The sequence below is a fragment of the Meles meles genome, chromosome 11, assembly GCF_922984935.1.
Source record: "Meles meles chromosome 11, mMelMel3.1 paternal haplotype, whole genome shotgun sequence".
Classification (NCBI taxonomy): domain Eukaryota; kingdom Metazoa; phylum Chordata; class Mammalia; order Carnivora; family Mustelidae; genus Meles; species Meles meles.
In genome coordinates this window covers 95,356,653-95,368,952 of record NC_060076.1, presented here as the reverse complement: position 1 = coordinate 95,368,952, position 12,300 = coordinate 95,356,653, and the positions used below count along the sequence as shown (strand labels likewise).

At 49.4% G+C, this 12,300-nt stretch overlaps 1 protein-coding gene across 6 annotated transcripts in view; it reads right to left on the bottom strand.

The window, feature by feature from the left end:
- PTPDC1 (protein tyrosine phosphatase domain containing 1) overlaps positions 1 to 12,300 on the bottom strand; it is a 51,395-nt gene that overhangs the window by 5,316 nt on the left and 33,779 nt on the right. For 3 of the 6 annotated variants that reach the window (XM_046024002.1, XM_046024001.1, XM_046024003.1), the window contains exons 3-8: positions 11,161 to 11,332; positions 9,045 to 9,125; positions 8,708 to 8,826; positions 7,565 to 7,702; positions 4,081 to 5,321; positions 826 to 1,011 (exon numbers count right to left, since the gene is read on the bottom strand). In XM_046024002.1, coding sequence (XP_045879958.1) covers positions 826 to 1,011; positions 4,081 to 5,321; positions 7,565 to 7,702; positions 8,708 to 8,826; positions 9,045 to 9,125; positions 11,161 to 11,332 — 1,937 coding nt within the window. Of the gene's footprint in view, positions 1 to 825; positions 1,012 to 4,080; positions 5,322 to 7,564; positions 7,703 to 8,707; positions 8,827 to 9,044; positions 9,126 to 11,160; positions 11,333 to 11,783; positions 12,250 to 12,300 lie in introns of those variants that run through there. The other 3 variants (XM_046023999.1, XM_046024000.1, XM_046024004.1) reach the window with 3 other exon arrangements.

The following is a 12,300-nucleotide window of genomic DNA, read 5'->3' as shown; positions in this document are numbered from 1 at the left end:
AGTGATCCGAAGGGGCACGTGCACCCGAATGTTTATAGCAGCAACGTCCACAATAGCCAAACTATGGAAAGAACCTGGATGTCCATCAACAGATGAATGGATAAAGAAGATGTGGTATATATACACAATGGAATACTATGCAGCCATCAAAAGAAATGAAATCTTGCCATTTGCGATGATGGGGATGGAACTAGAGGGTATTATGCTGAGCGAAATAAGTCAGAAAGACAACTATCATACGATCTCCCTGATATAAGGAAGTTGAGATGCAACATGGGGGGTTTGGGGGGTAGGAAAGGAATAAATGAAACAAGATGGGATCGGGAGGGAGACAAACCATAAGAGACTCTTCATCTCGCAAAACAAACTGAGGGTTGCCAGAGGGAGGAGGGTAGGGAGAGGGTGATTGGGTTATGGACATTGGGGAGGGTATGTGCTATGGTGAGTGCTGTGAAGTGTGTAAACCTGGCAATTCACAGACCTGTACCCCTGGGGCTAATAATACACTATACGTTAATAAAAAATAAAAAATCATTAAAAAAATGAAGTATATGGTTGTCCTTGACCATAGGAACAAATGCACTAAGTCTGACAGAAAGGACTTGCAGATGTTCAGAGCGGGGCCGCTGGGATTACGGGGGTTCTCATCTGGCTTTGTACCTTCAACATGTGATGCCGGGCGTGCATTTCTTCTCACCTTGGAAGAGCCTAAATCAGACCCAGATAGGGGATTCCGCACAAGTCCCCTTCTTTAGAATGGGCTTTTGTGCACGAAGCCTATGCTAAGGCCCTTGGTTAACTTCAACCGCCTCACAGCCCCTTTACCTTCTCCAGCAGAGAGAGCGCGTCCGCGGCGTCCTTGCGGCTGCCGAGCAGCGTGTCCACGTCCTGTTTGGTGATCACGGGCTCCTTCAGCTGCTCCACCCAGGACCACATCAGACTGCACAGGACGAAAGGGTCCCTTTCGCCACATATTCGTTCCCAAGCTCCATCTCGGGAATTTAGTTCTTTCTACAAAGAAGGGAAGAAAAAGGAAAATGGAGAGAAGGAGAGGGGAGGGGAGGAAAAGGGGGGAGGGAGGAAAAGGGGGGATGGAGGAAGGAGGAGGGAGAGGGAAAAGAAGAGAGGGAAGGAAGGGAGAGGGAAGGGAGAAAGGGGAAGGGAGGGGTGAGGGGGGAGGGACAGAGAGGCAGCACCATTTGAGGTTTGATGGCCCTCAGGCTGTCCACGAGCGACAGTCTTAGGCTCAGCGTGGACAGGGACCCCTCCCAGTGCCCCCACCTCTAGGTGGCACATGGGCTGAGATGCTGAGTCTCTCCAAGCCTCAGTTTCCCTCTGTGAAGCTGACCCCTGCCCCACGTGTGCATTAAAGCTCCCTCAGAGGGGGGCTCCGTTGGCCTAAACGCTAAGCTCTCTGCCCCACTCTGAAACCACAGATACTGTTCAGGAAGAGGGAGCCTTCGTTCTTAGGTCCCCTGGAACAAAACAGACGTGCTGTGAGGAAGTAGAAGGGCAGACGAGAAAGCATGTGTAAGGCAACATTTGCAAATTACCCTGGGACGAGGAAAAGCTGACTAAACCTTCAAATCGGGCCCCAGAAAAGCGCTGAAAGTCTGCAACTGTGGCAGACACACCTGTCTCACGTTCCTTTGCACAGTCCCACACAGGCCCGGACACAGAGTCAGCCCCACATCCTGAGGCTGGACAGCAAAGGGGACGAGCAAGTCTGGCCCATGCCCAAATGCTCGAGACGAGTTAAAAGCAGGAGGCCCGAACAGTTTACCTCCCAGAGAGCGGGAGACAAACAGGAAGAATGCCAGCTTCTGACGGGGCTCAGGTTTATGCGTTACTAAATCAAGTGTGTGTGTGTTACGGGCATAAGCGTCATAATTGCTCATTCATTCCTTCACGCATCGGTCGCTTCCCGAGACTCAGACTGGGACAGCCTGTAGCAGGCGGCCTATCCAACTCCTACAGCACCCGCAGCCGGGCCCTGACGGCAGACGTGCGGGCCCAGGGAAGAGGGTACCGGGCCAGGAGCCCAAAGCAGCACGGGGCAGACGGCGTTCCCTGGGTTTTGCTTGACCCCTGACGTGACGCTCCTGCCCTGCTGCCAGGGTCCTCTGGCTCTGGGTTCCTCTGGTTCCTCTTTATTCTTTCATGAAGAAGCCACTGTGTTTAGCTGTGTGGAGGCCCCGGTCCCCACGGGTCACACACACAGCCGATCGGCTCTGCAGTAACCAGAAGCTCGGCAGAGCAGCACAGCGAAGGCCCTCCCAGGGAAATGCTGGTTACTTTGTTCTCTGAAATCCTCCAGGGGGCTGAGCAAACCGTTAAACTCATGAGCTGCATCCCGGCCCTGCCACATTCGGGTCACATGATCTTGAGCATGTGTCTTGACCCCTGTGACCCTCAGCTTCCCTGTGTGTGATCCTTAACTCATAAGGGTTGTGAAGATTAAGGAAGAATCTTGGGATATCCTGTCCTCTGGGTCACCGTGAGAGCAGGTGACGCAGCAGCCAAGAGAGGTCCCAGCAGGGGCACGGGCAGTACGGTTCCACCCAAATCATAGCTCGGGACTCCTTCCAGAACTCAGCTAAGTTGTTTTACTGCTGAAAGACTCATAATAAAATCCAGAAAGTGTAACAAAGGACAAGTCTATACAAACAAAAGGATCATGTTCACCTCTGGAAAATGCTTTTGTATGCAAAGTGCTCCAACAGTCCCCCCCACTAGGCTGACCTCTGAGGGGTCCGACCACTAGCTCTCATGGCTACGGTGTTGCAAGGGAAAGGCTCGCAGACCAAGCAGCCAGAAGGACCCAAAGTCCTGTTCAGTTTGGAATAAGAAAACATACTTCATGTTGTGAGAAATCAGTATCCGTACGTATTTGCTCAGCAAACACCTGCAGTTCCGACAAACGTGCACGTGCTCTGCAGTCCCACAGCAGTAAGTGGGTGCAAGGCTCCGTGCTTAGTTTTCCCACCTCTGCATCTGGAAGGTTCTGACCCTCCTGAAAAGTGTACACGCCTTGCTTAATTAATGCAGAACACAGAGGAGCAGCCACACTGATAATTCGCGGGACATTACAGACTAATGAGTCCAGGTTTCACTGAGCCAGGCCTCCCCAGGTCAGCCCAACGTTTGGGCAGTTCACTAGTTTCTGGTAACCAGGTGGTTAAGGCCTTTTGTCTACACCAGCTGTTCATTCAGGGCGAAGAGCACAACTGATTTAAGACTGTTTCTAATGAAAATACACCACAAAGAGGGGATAAAATTTAAAATTGCACATTCTAACGTAAGTAAAAGCCCAGGAATGGACCCCAAAGACACAACTGTGGGTAAAACGAATGGCACAGGGGTGCCTGGGTGGCTCAGTCAGTTCAGTGTCTGACTCCATTTCGGCTCAGGTCATGAGCTCAGGCTCAGGAGACGGAGCCCCAGGTCAGGCATGGTGCTGAGTTTGGGACCCTTTCCCTCCCTCTGCTCCTGCCCCCACACCTCTCTCGTTCGCTCTATATAAATAAATAACATCTCTTTAAGAAACCGAACCACACAAAGGCACTCTGTGGCTCGCTCCCAGTGCTTCGTGGAATCCAACCGTTGCCACACAGGAGCACCGGCAGGTCTGCAGGAAGGGGCGCGAGCGGACAGCAGCCATCGTGCGTCCTCCTGACCTCACTCAACACTTGTGTTGGGGACTTTGGACAAGAGTTTTCTCTGATTTTACTCATGTGTCTCAGTCAGTGATTCTCCAGGTGTGGTTCCCCACCAGAGTCAGGTTAGAGATGCTCAAGTCAGTTCCTAAAGCTGTCTGCTGTGGTCTGTCTGTCCCACAAAGCCAGCAGGAAAGCAAGAAGCTGCCACAGGCCTGGGCATCAGTGCCCTGCTCGGAGGACCCGGCTAAGTCTAAGCACTGCGCGCTCTCTTTCACAGAGACACCGAGAAACCCAAGGTTCCGAAGCCAGGTATTACCGGAACAGGTCTTCAAATTCCCGTAACCCTTCAATTTGGTAAAATGCATTCCATTTTGCTCTGACATAAGTACCCCCCACGCATAATTAAATGAGATACAAGTACCTGCCACATTTCTACCTTCCTCTTCACCTCCTCCTTCTCTGCGAACTCATCTAAGCTTGCCAGGGCTTTGGCTGCCAGTACTCTCCTGGCTTCGGCACTCAGTCCGGACTGCGCAGCACTGGGTGCAGCAGCTGCGGACGCATCTCTGCTGTCCTGGGCTTGGCTGCGTCCGCCGGAAAAGGGTGCTTTGGGGCTGAAGCCACAGTCCAGGGGCCTGCGGGGCGTGTCAGAGCAGCAACCGGGGGGAGTTTCGTACTGACAGCGGGGCGCTTGCTGGGGAGAACTGTCTGATTCCGTCGGGGTATCTGCAAGGTTCCGTGTAACTGGCTCCCTAGGGTTATATGAACCTGAAACACCTGAAGAGAAGGTTCTACTCCGCTGTACTTCCTTTGCAACAGTCTCCCTCTGGAAAAGCGGTGACCCCTCATCTTTGAGTCCTTCCAGGCCTCCAAATTTAGCCTGATTCCAGAAAGAGAATGTATTTCGGACAAGCGTTTCCTTACTTGGATCAAGCTGTGGAGACTGGGGGGTGTAAGACTGGCTTACGGGCTTCTGTGGCCCGGGGTTACGGCCAAGCAAGGCCTGGGCAGGCCCGGTCCACGGAGTCTCCCCATGCTCCAGAAGCGTCTCGGCCCTCTTTAAATCCGAGTCGCTGTAGCTGAGTCGCCTTTTCAGGTGAGTCAGGGGCTGAAGGCACTCGACATTCCGCCTCTTCCAGAGAGGGTCAATCCCTTGCTCGCTGGAAAGAATCACATCCTGATTCTCAAAATCCGTGGCCACCGCGGAGGCGGGGAAGCAGTCGGACGCGTCGCTGCCCTGCCTCAGCAACTCCTTGTCCAGCTGCAGGGTGATCATCTCAGAAACCGTCTTCTCAATCTCGGCAGACAGGCTGGGCACTTCGGCCACCTCTGCCGTCACCACTGGCCTGTTCTCGGCTAAGTCCAGCAGCAATTTGCAGACGAGGTGGATAATTTTGGGTACGTGTTTCAGGAGTCGGGCCTCAGACCCGTGAAGCAGATGCCGCTGGCGAATAAGATACTGTGCTAAAGTCACGGCGTGCGCTTTGGGGTCACAGCAAGAGAATATGTTGCGAAGAGGAATCAGAAACTGAGTAAACTCCCTTACGCAGAGTAGCTGTCCTCGAGTTTGTATGGAATTGGGTCGCTTTGCCCGAACAAATATAATTGCTTGGTCAGCAGTCATTCTTGTTGCAAAAACCAAGTAACATGCTATTAAAACGCCTAGGGGTAAAGAAGAGAAGACTGGTATGAAAAAGTTTATCACTTACTTTTTTACCACACTCTAAGATTTGAATTTTGAATATGCATTAGGAAACCATATAAAGGACCATTTTAAGGACAATTAAAACTTACTGACTTCTTGTACGAGTGTTTATTCACTGGTCTGTATGTCCCTTCTCCCCCTGAGAACCCACAGTTATCTCTGTACCCTGAGAGGGAGTAAGTGTGGGTGAGGGGATGAAAGAGTAAGAAGGGGTCAGGGGATGAGGAAGAGAGTGTGGTGAAGTGTTGAGGGAGAGAGTGTGGGGGGATGAGGGAGAGAATATGGTGAGGAGATGAGGAACGAGTGTGGGTGAGGGGGATGGAGGAGTGAGCAGGGGTGAGGGGATGAGGGAACGAATATGGGTAAGGGGGATGAAGGAGAGTGTGGTGAAAGGATGAGGGAGTGAGCAGGGGTGAGGGGGATGAGGGAGAGTGTGGTGAAGTGTTGAGGGAGAGTGTGTGGTGAGGGGATGAGGGAGAGAGAGTGTGGTGAGGGAGAGAGTGTGGTAAGGGGGATGAGGGAGAGTATGTGGGTGAGGCAAATGAGGGAGAGAGTGTGGTGAGGCAGATGAGGGGTGAGCAGAGGTGAGGGGATGAGGGAGAGTGTGGTGAAGTTGAGGGAGAGAGTGGTGAAGGGATGAGGGAGAGAATGCAGTGAGGTGTTGAAGGAGGGAGTGTGGTGAGGGGATGAGACAGAAAGTGTGGTGAGGGCCTGAGGGAGTGAAAGGGGGTTAGGGGAAGGTCCAAACGGAGTGTATGGATTGACTGGAAGGAATATTTTAAAAGCAATTCAGAGTAGGAAATAGAGCAGGATTTGCTTTCATCCCTGTTAAAGTTGGTCTAAAGAGGATAAGGAGCACAGTTCACTCCATTCCCCGCCCTGACTGCGCACTTACTTCCCACTTCTGCCATCTTTGCAGAATTGTTGCCACATTCCCAGCCTGCCATTCTTCCTTTTCGGGCATTGGGGATTATTCACATTGACAGTTTATTTCTGGACTTTTGTCCATACTAACAGTGCTTTTCTCCAGACCAAGATATAACTTTATTCTATAAATACTTATTACTAAAGGAGACCTTAATGTTATAAACATTATTATTCTTGTCAATTAATATTAAATTAAAACAAATAACATAATGGTGATAATTAATCAATTAATCCAACTTTGACAGTTGACTAATATCAAGGTGAAAGGCAAATCAGCAGACATCTGTGTGATTCACCAAGTTTGTTCATCACGTCACACATGAAAATCAGGACCTCAGCAAACTGCATGGTTCCCAGTAGGGACATCGTCCCACAAATCTTTCTCACCAGGACTTGGCACTTTGGTGTGAGTAGGAAGTATCTGCAGTGCTGTCACGGGGAATCGCCTGGAATAGTGAGCTTTTCGCTGGACCCTAAGAGCTGTCGTTCTCGGGCAGAACTGAGCCCCCGCCCTGAACACACGCCCAAGCAGGTGGGAGGCCCGGAAGCAGGTACACGCATACACTGTGGGCAGTGTTGACCTCCGGAGTCTGGCTGGACCCGATGACAATTAATATTCTAACCTTATGATATTCATCTTTGCCCCTGTATCAGCACTGCACTGAGACGTGCTGCGTCTGTAAGTAAAGTCACTGCTTTCTATATAGAATTTTAGGCACAGAGAGATTCCCTCCACAAATGAAATCCTTCCAGCCGTGAATTTAAATCTTGGCTCTGTCACTTACTCAGTGTAGCAAATTACTTAACCTCCTTCAAAACTCACATTGTTGTTAAAGACTTAAAAAAAAAACCCAAACAGCGAGTATAAAGTGCTTAGAACACAACAACTAAAACAATGCTTTCTATTTCCATTATTTTCGTTAAGGAAAATTACATTTTTAAAAGACATTACCCAGTATAAATAAAGTGTTAGGGTTGTTTCCTTCGAAGAAGAAAAACCAGGGAGGTCACTTGGTGAGGCTGTGGAAACCCACCTGTTCAGTAAAGATGACAAGTTTTCTGGCTTAAGTCTCTCAAAAACACGCTCACAAATAAAGGATCACTGGAACTACTTATTTAAGATATTTCCAGTTTTTTTCAGTGGCCTCTACCATTTGCCTCCAAAACTTTGATAGGATTCTGAAAAATACTATCCTCTAGAATTACGAAATACTATTCTTTACATGTTTAGATGTGCTACAAGACAATACATCCACTCCTAGAACTTAGTTACCTGTTCGGCCGAGCCCTGCGTGGCAATGGACCGCTACTTTTCCTTCTTGTAAGGCAAATATCATCACCTTCACCATATCCAGGATGGTTGTGAGTGATGCTACACCATAATCCTTCCATCCAAAATTGTAGAAATAAACTGGACAATGAGAAAAACGAAAACAAGAAAAAACAATTAACATGCAGGAAAAGTACCTGCACAGCCATCTGAAGAAGGTGAGTGAATTCATGAAAAGTGCAAAGCTGTAAGACTAGATGCGGAGGCCTAAAATGATAGGGTTTTTATATTTCCAGCAAGTTCATTGTTAACATTTCTTACAAAGTACACTCTATGTTACTTAAGATTTTGCCTGCTAAAACTCAGCCAGAAAGAATTAAGGTGAAACAGGATTACAAATTAACAGAGTCCACGACCTTGGCCCAAATTACTCAGCTACAGAGGGAAAGCATGGCACCTTGTTTAAGTGTGGAAATGCGTTTAAAGGACTGATAAATGGCACAAGGTGGGTACACTCAGATTTCCCACCCAGCGGAGACAAAAAGAGCTAGACACACAGTTCTTAAAAACAAGTCGCAAAAGTGGCCAGGGTTGGTCCTCTCCAGCCTGGTTCTGAATGGCACGCGTTCGGTGGACTCCGTCCCTAGGCTCCCAAGACTGGGGCTTCTGGGACTGTTGCGTGAAGAATCCCTGGGTCCTGGCCAGAGTCAGAGCTGGGCAGCAGTAAAAGCATGAGTGAGTGCCGTGTTCCAATCCTGCTGCCGTGTGTACGCTGTGTGACCCTGCGAGGCCCATGTGTGAGGCAAAAACGGGGACTACTGGAGGTGGGGGGGCCGAGCAGCAGGGCCAGTGTCCTGTTATGGTAACTAACGCGGGCATTGTTTCTGCGGGGCTCCTCCCGAGATCCCTCTCCCAGCACAAAAGAAATCCTGTACTTTCAGCAGCACCACCCGAGAAGAAGAACGAGCAGAACGGTGGCATTATCTAGAATCAGTCAGCTCGTCTTCCCTGTAGGGAGCCCACCGCCCCCACGGTGCCCCCCACCCCCCGAAAGCAGTCATTCTATCTCCCTGTGATGAAAGAGCTGAGCAGACGAGTCTGGGTGCCCTTCTTGGTACCTCATGGAGGGGAGGTGGAGGGACTTACTGCCAGCCTCCATGAAAGCTTCAGGAAGGTATGTGAAGCCACTCTCTTGTTCCAGAGGGTTCCCACAGCTGGCATGCTCGCCAGGGCGCTGCAGGTTGATGACTGTTTTTATGCCATGACTTACAGGAGAAAAGAAAAAAGTTATCATATTGAGAGCAAGTGTTTAAAAAAATTAAGCATTTTTGGCATTAATAAACATTATTAATCATTCTTAAAACCTCAATTTCCTAACTGAAATAAGCTCTCCACTGCCTATTGTTTGACTGTTTGGAGTCCAAAGCAATGGACGAGAAAACATGAACTGGCTTAGCGAGTGTGTCAACGACACGGCATTTACCTTTGGAACTGCTCGATGAGGCCGTACTTCTCGAGGAGCTCTGTGGACGGGCGAGCCATGGCCAGGATATTCTCAGTGACCCTGGGAGGGGGGAGGGGCTGGTGAGATGCACAAAACTTGGAATGTTCCAGCTCTAAGAACTAAGAGAATGAGATATCAAGTCCCTACTTTTTCTTTGATTTTAACAATTCTAGACACAATTTTCTTATACAGATTCTGGCTTCAATTTTGCATCATGATGAGGGCTCTAAGAACCCCTGGATCCCTGGGGAAAATTCCGGGATGTAAAGTATTCGTGGACTCTGGCAGTGTGATTTCAAGGACTCTCATGAGATTCTAGTGGGTGTGGTGGAAGAACCTCGTTGGGCACCAAAGGTAACTCTGCCCCTCAGTTACCTATTACGTCAAGTAGGGGTAACGCCTTCCTCACAGGGCTGGCCCGAGAATTCAACACAATGTGGGTGTAAGTCTTTAGCACAAATCCTGGCATGTGGTGATGAATAAATGCTGAGTTATTCTAATTCGGCAAAACATATGGGCTTTGGAATCAGTTGGGACTGGTTTCAAATATTGGCTTTTCTACTTCTAGCTGGATAGTAGGTTACTTAGTCTCTCTGGACCTCAATTCCTTCATCGACAGATGACATAAACCATGTCTTCTTTCCAGGAGCTTTATGAAGATGACATAATAATTTGACAGCGTCTAGCACAGTACCTGGCCTGAAGACAAATGGACAGAGACCCCCCCAACAGACAGCTACCCCTCCTCAGGGTCTGGTGAAAGACATGTCAGGCAGTCTGTCGGGAGCTATGGGTCACGTGAGCCTGACGAGTAACAGAGACATCAGCTGAGCAGCGCACAATCCAAAAGATATCACGCCCCCCGCTGGGGCAAGCCCTGAAATTTGATGGGGACTCCCCCAAATTCAGTAGTACTTAGCATAAGATGAGGAGAGAAGTACCATGAAGCCATGACAGATGAAAAAGACTCAGATGTTTGGTCAACAATAAACCAAAAATATTATTGTGATCTCAAGCTATATTATTGGGAATTTACAGTCTGACCACACCTTAGGCCTAGTGCTTGATTTTGCACAACACTCTTAGACGAGGATATGACCTGTGGGGAAAGGCTGTGACAATAGACCCCAGCTCTAGCACCACGCACAGGCTGCCAGTGAGTAGGCCGGGCAACAAAAGTCTAGCTTGGAAATGGATTCTTGCTACAGAAAAATCACGCACTACTAGAGTTCTTCAAACCATGAATTCCTCTTCGTGGGTTTCAAAGGTGATTTGAGAGGATGCCCAGGTGGTTCAGTCGGTTAAGTGCCTGCCTTCAGCTCAGGTCATGATCTCGGGGTGCTGGGATCGAGCCCCGCACTGAGCCCCGCGTTGGGCTCCTTGCTCAGCAGGGATCTGCTTCTCCTTCTCTCTCTGCGCCTCCCCTGCCCCCACCACCTGTGCCATCTTGAAAAAATAAAAAATCCTGAAAAAACAAAACTAACAAAGGTGAGTTGGCTTGATTATCAGGATTCATCAGAGATGTCACTGCATCAAAAGAGGTCTACTTGACACTTTACTACGAATAACAAGAAGCAGAAGGAGTCACCACAGGAGTCACATCCGTGTACCATCAACCGCGCACGCACCTTACGCTGTCTGCTGAGCCAACAGCGCGCACGGCTCTCTACTGAGGCACGCGGGCGGTGTATCTGTGGGGAAGCGTGCCTTTCGTACAGAAGAAGGGAACAAAAAAATTGAGGCTGACGTGTACCTCTGTGAAGCTGACAAACCACGTGTGTACCTCCTGCCCTCTCAGACTTAGAGCTGAACAATGATTTCTGGTGACTCCTGATATTTAAGAACTATCTCACTACCATTCTTCAAGGTACTCTACGCACATCATTTCACTTAATTAAAAAACCCCTGTGGGTTGGTTTTGTTATTTCCACTTTACAGATGAGGGTCTGAGTACCTGCGTGAGCTCATCAAGCCGCAATGCCGGGGTGCGGGGTGCGGGGTCCTGGGACTGCAGCCCCCACGCTCCCTCCTCCACAACCACTCCCTGCCGCAGACTCACTGACCACGACGAGTAGATCCCCTTAATGGCACTTACCACGATGAGTAGACCCCCTTAATGGCCTGCTCCTGCTCACTCCAGCGGGCCGGGTTTTCATACTTGCACGCTCTGCCACCACACGCCATGGAGCAGGCCATGTGTCCAGGAATCACATGCCGTAAACGCTCTCCGACTTTTGTATACTTCGGTGTTGGACGTCCTGAATTTCCTAGAACACACGAGGACGGGAGGATTCAAAATTCCACTCTCCAAGTGGAATAATAACATGAGAAATAGCTTCCACGTTCTCTCGGGACCGCAGATGACGAGCTGGTGCTACATTCCCTTCATTTTGTCAGAAATAAAACTGTTCCTTCTCATCGGAGTGCATGACCTCTTAATACAGAAAACGCTTTCGCACACAGTGATCTCTACATGTCATACGGCTGATGCAGAAGAAGAAACTATAAAAGCACATTTTTTATAATGGAATGAGTTTTTTCAAAAATTACATTTTCAATGCAAAAGCACAAAACATTCAATCACTTTATCTCCTATTACATGTCCACTGAAGCTCTTAGTATAACGGACAGTAAAAAGTACGATGTAGAATTAACTGTCAACAGCCTGAATTTAAACTCAAAGCTCTGGCAATCTTTAAGGAGGAAAAAAGCTTTTACTTTTTCTCTGGAGGCAAGTTGGGTTTCTTTCGGCACAGCTGACAGAGGCCACTGCCACCATCACCTGGAGAGAGGACGAGGAGAGCGTCTGGGCGGCCGAGCCGCGCCGGCCCTGCTGCAGGATGGGGTCCGAGGATGAGTGCCGGCGGCCCTGGAAGAAGGCGCTGAGGAAGGGCAGGGCCGAGCACCGCCGGGGCAGGTCCTGCATGGCTGGGCTCCCAGCGGGAAGAGCTGCGGCCGAGGGGATGGCAGCGGCAGCCTGCGAGATCTGACAGCCACCGGGGATAGGCTGACTTGTTTCCATAGTGACGAACAAAGAAACTACTGATTCCCACTCAGGGCTGTACAGGCGAAATCCCACATGAATGGATTGCATTTTGGACAGATTGTTCAAAGAGAGGGAAGAACATGTATTTTAAATAGATTATACTAAATTGCAACTACTCCACTTCGTTTCTCACATACAGCTGAAAGATCTGCCAGCTCAAAGAATTACATGTAACGCACTGTAATGAAT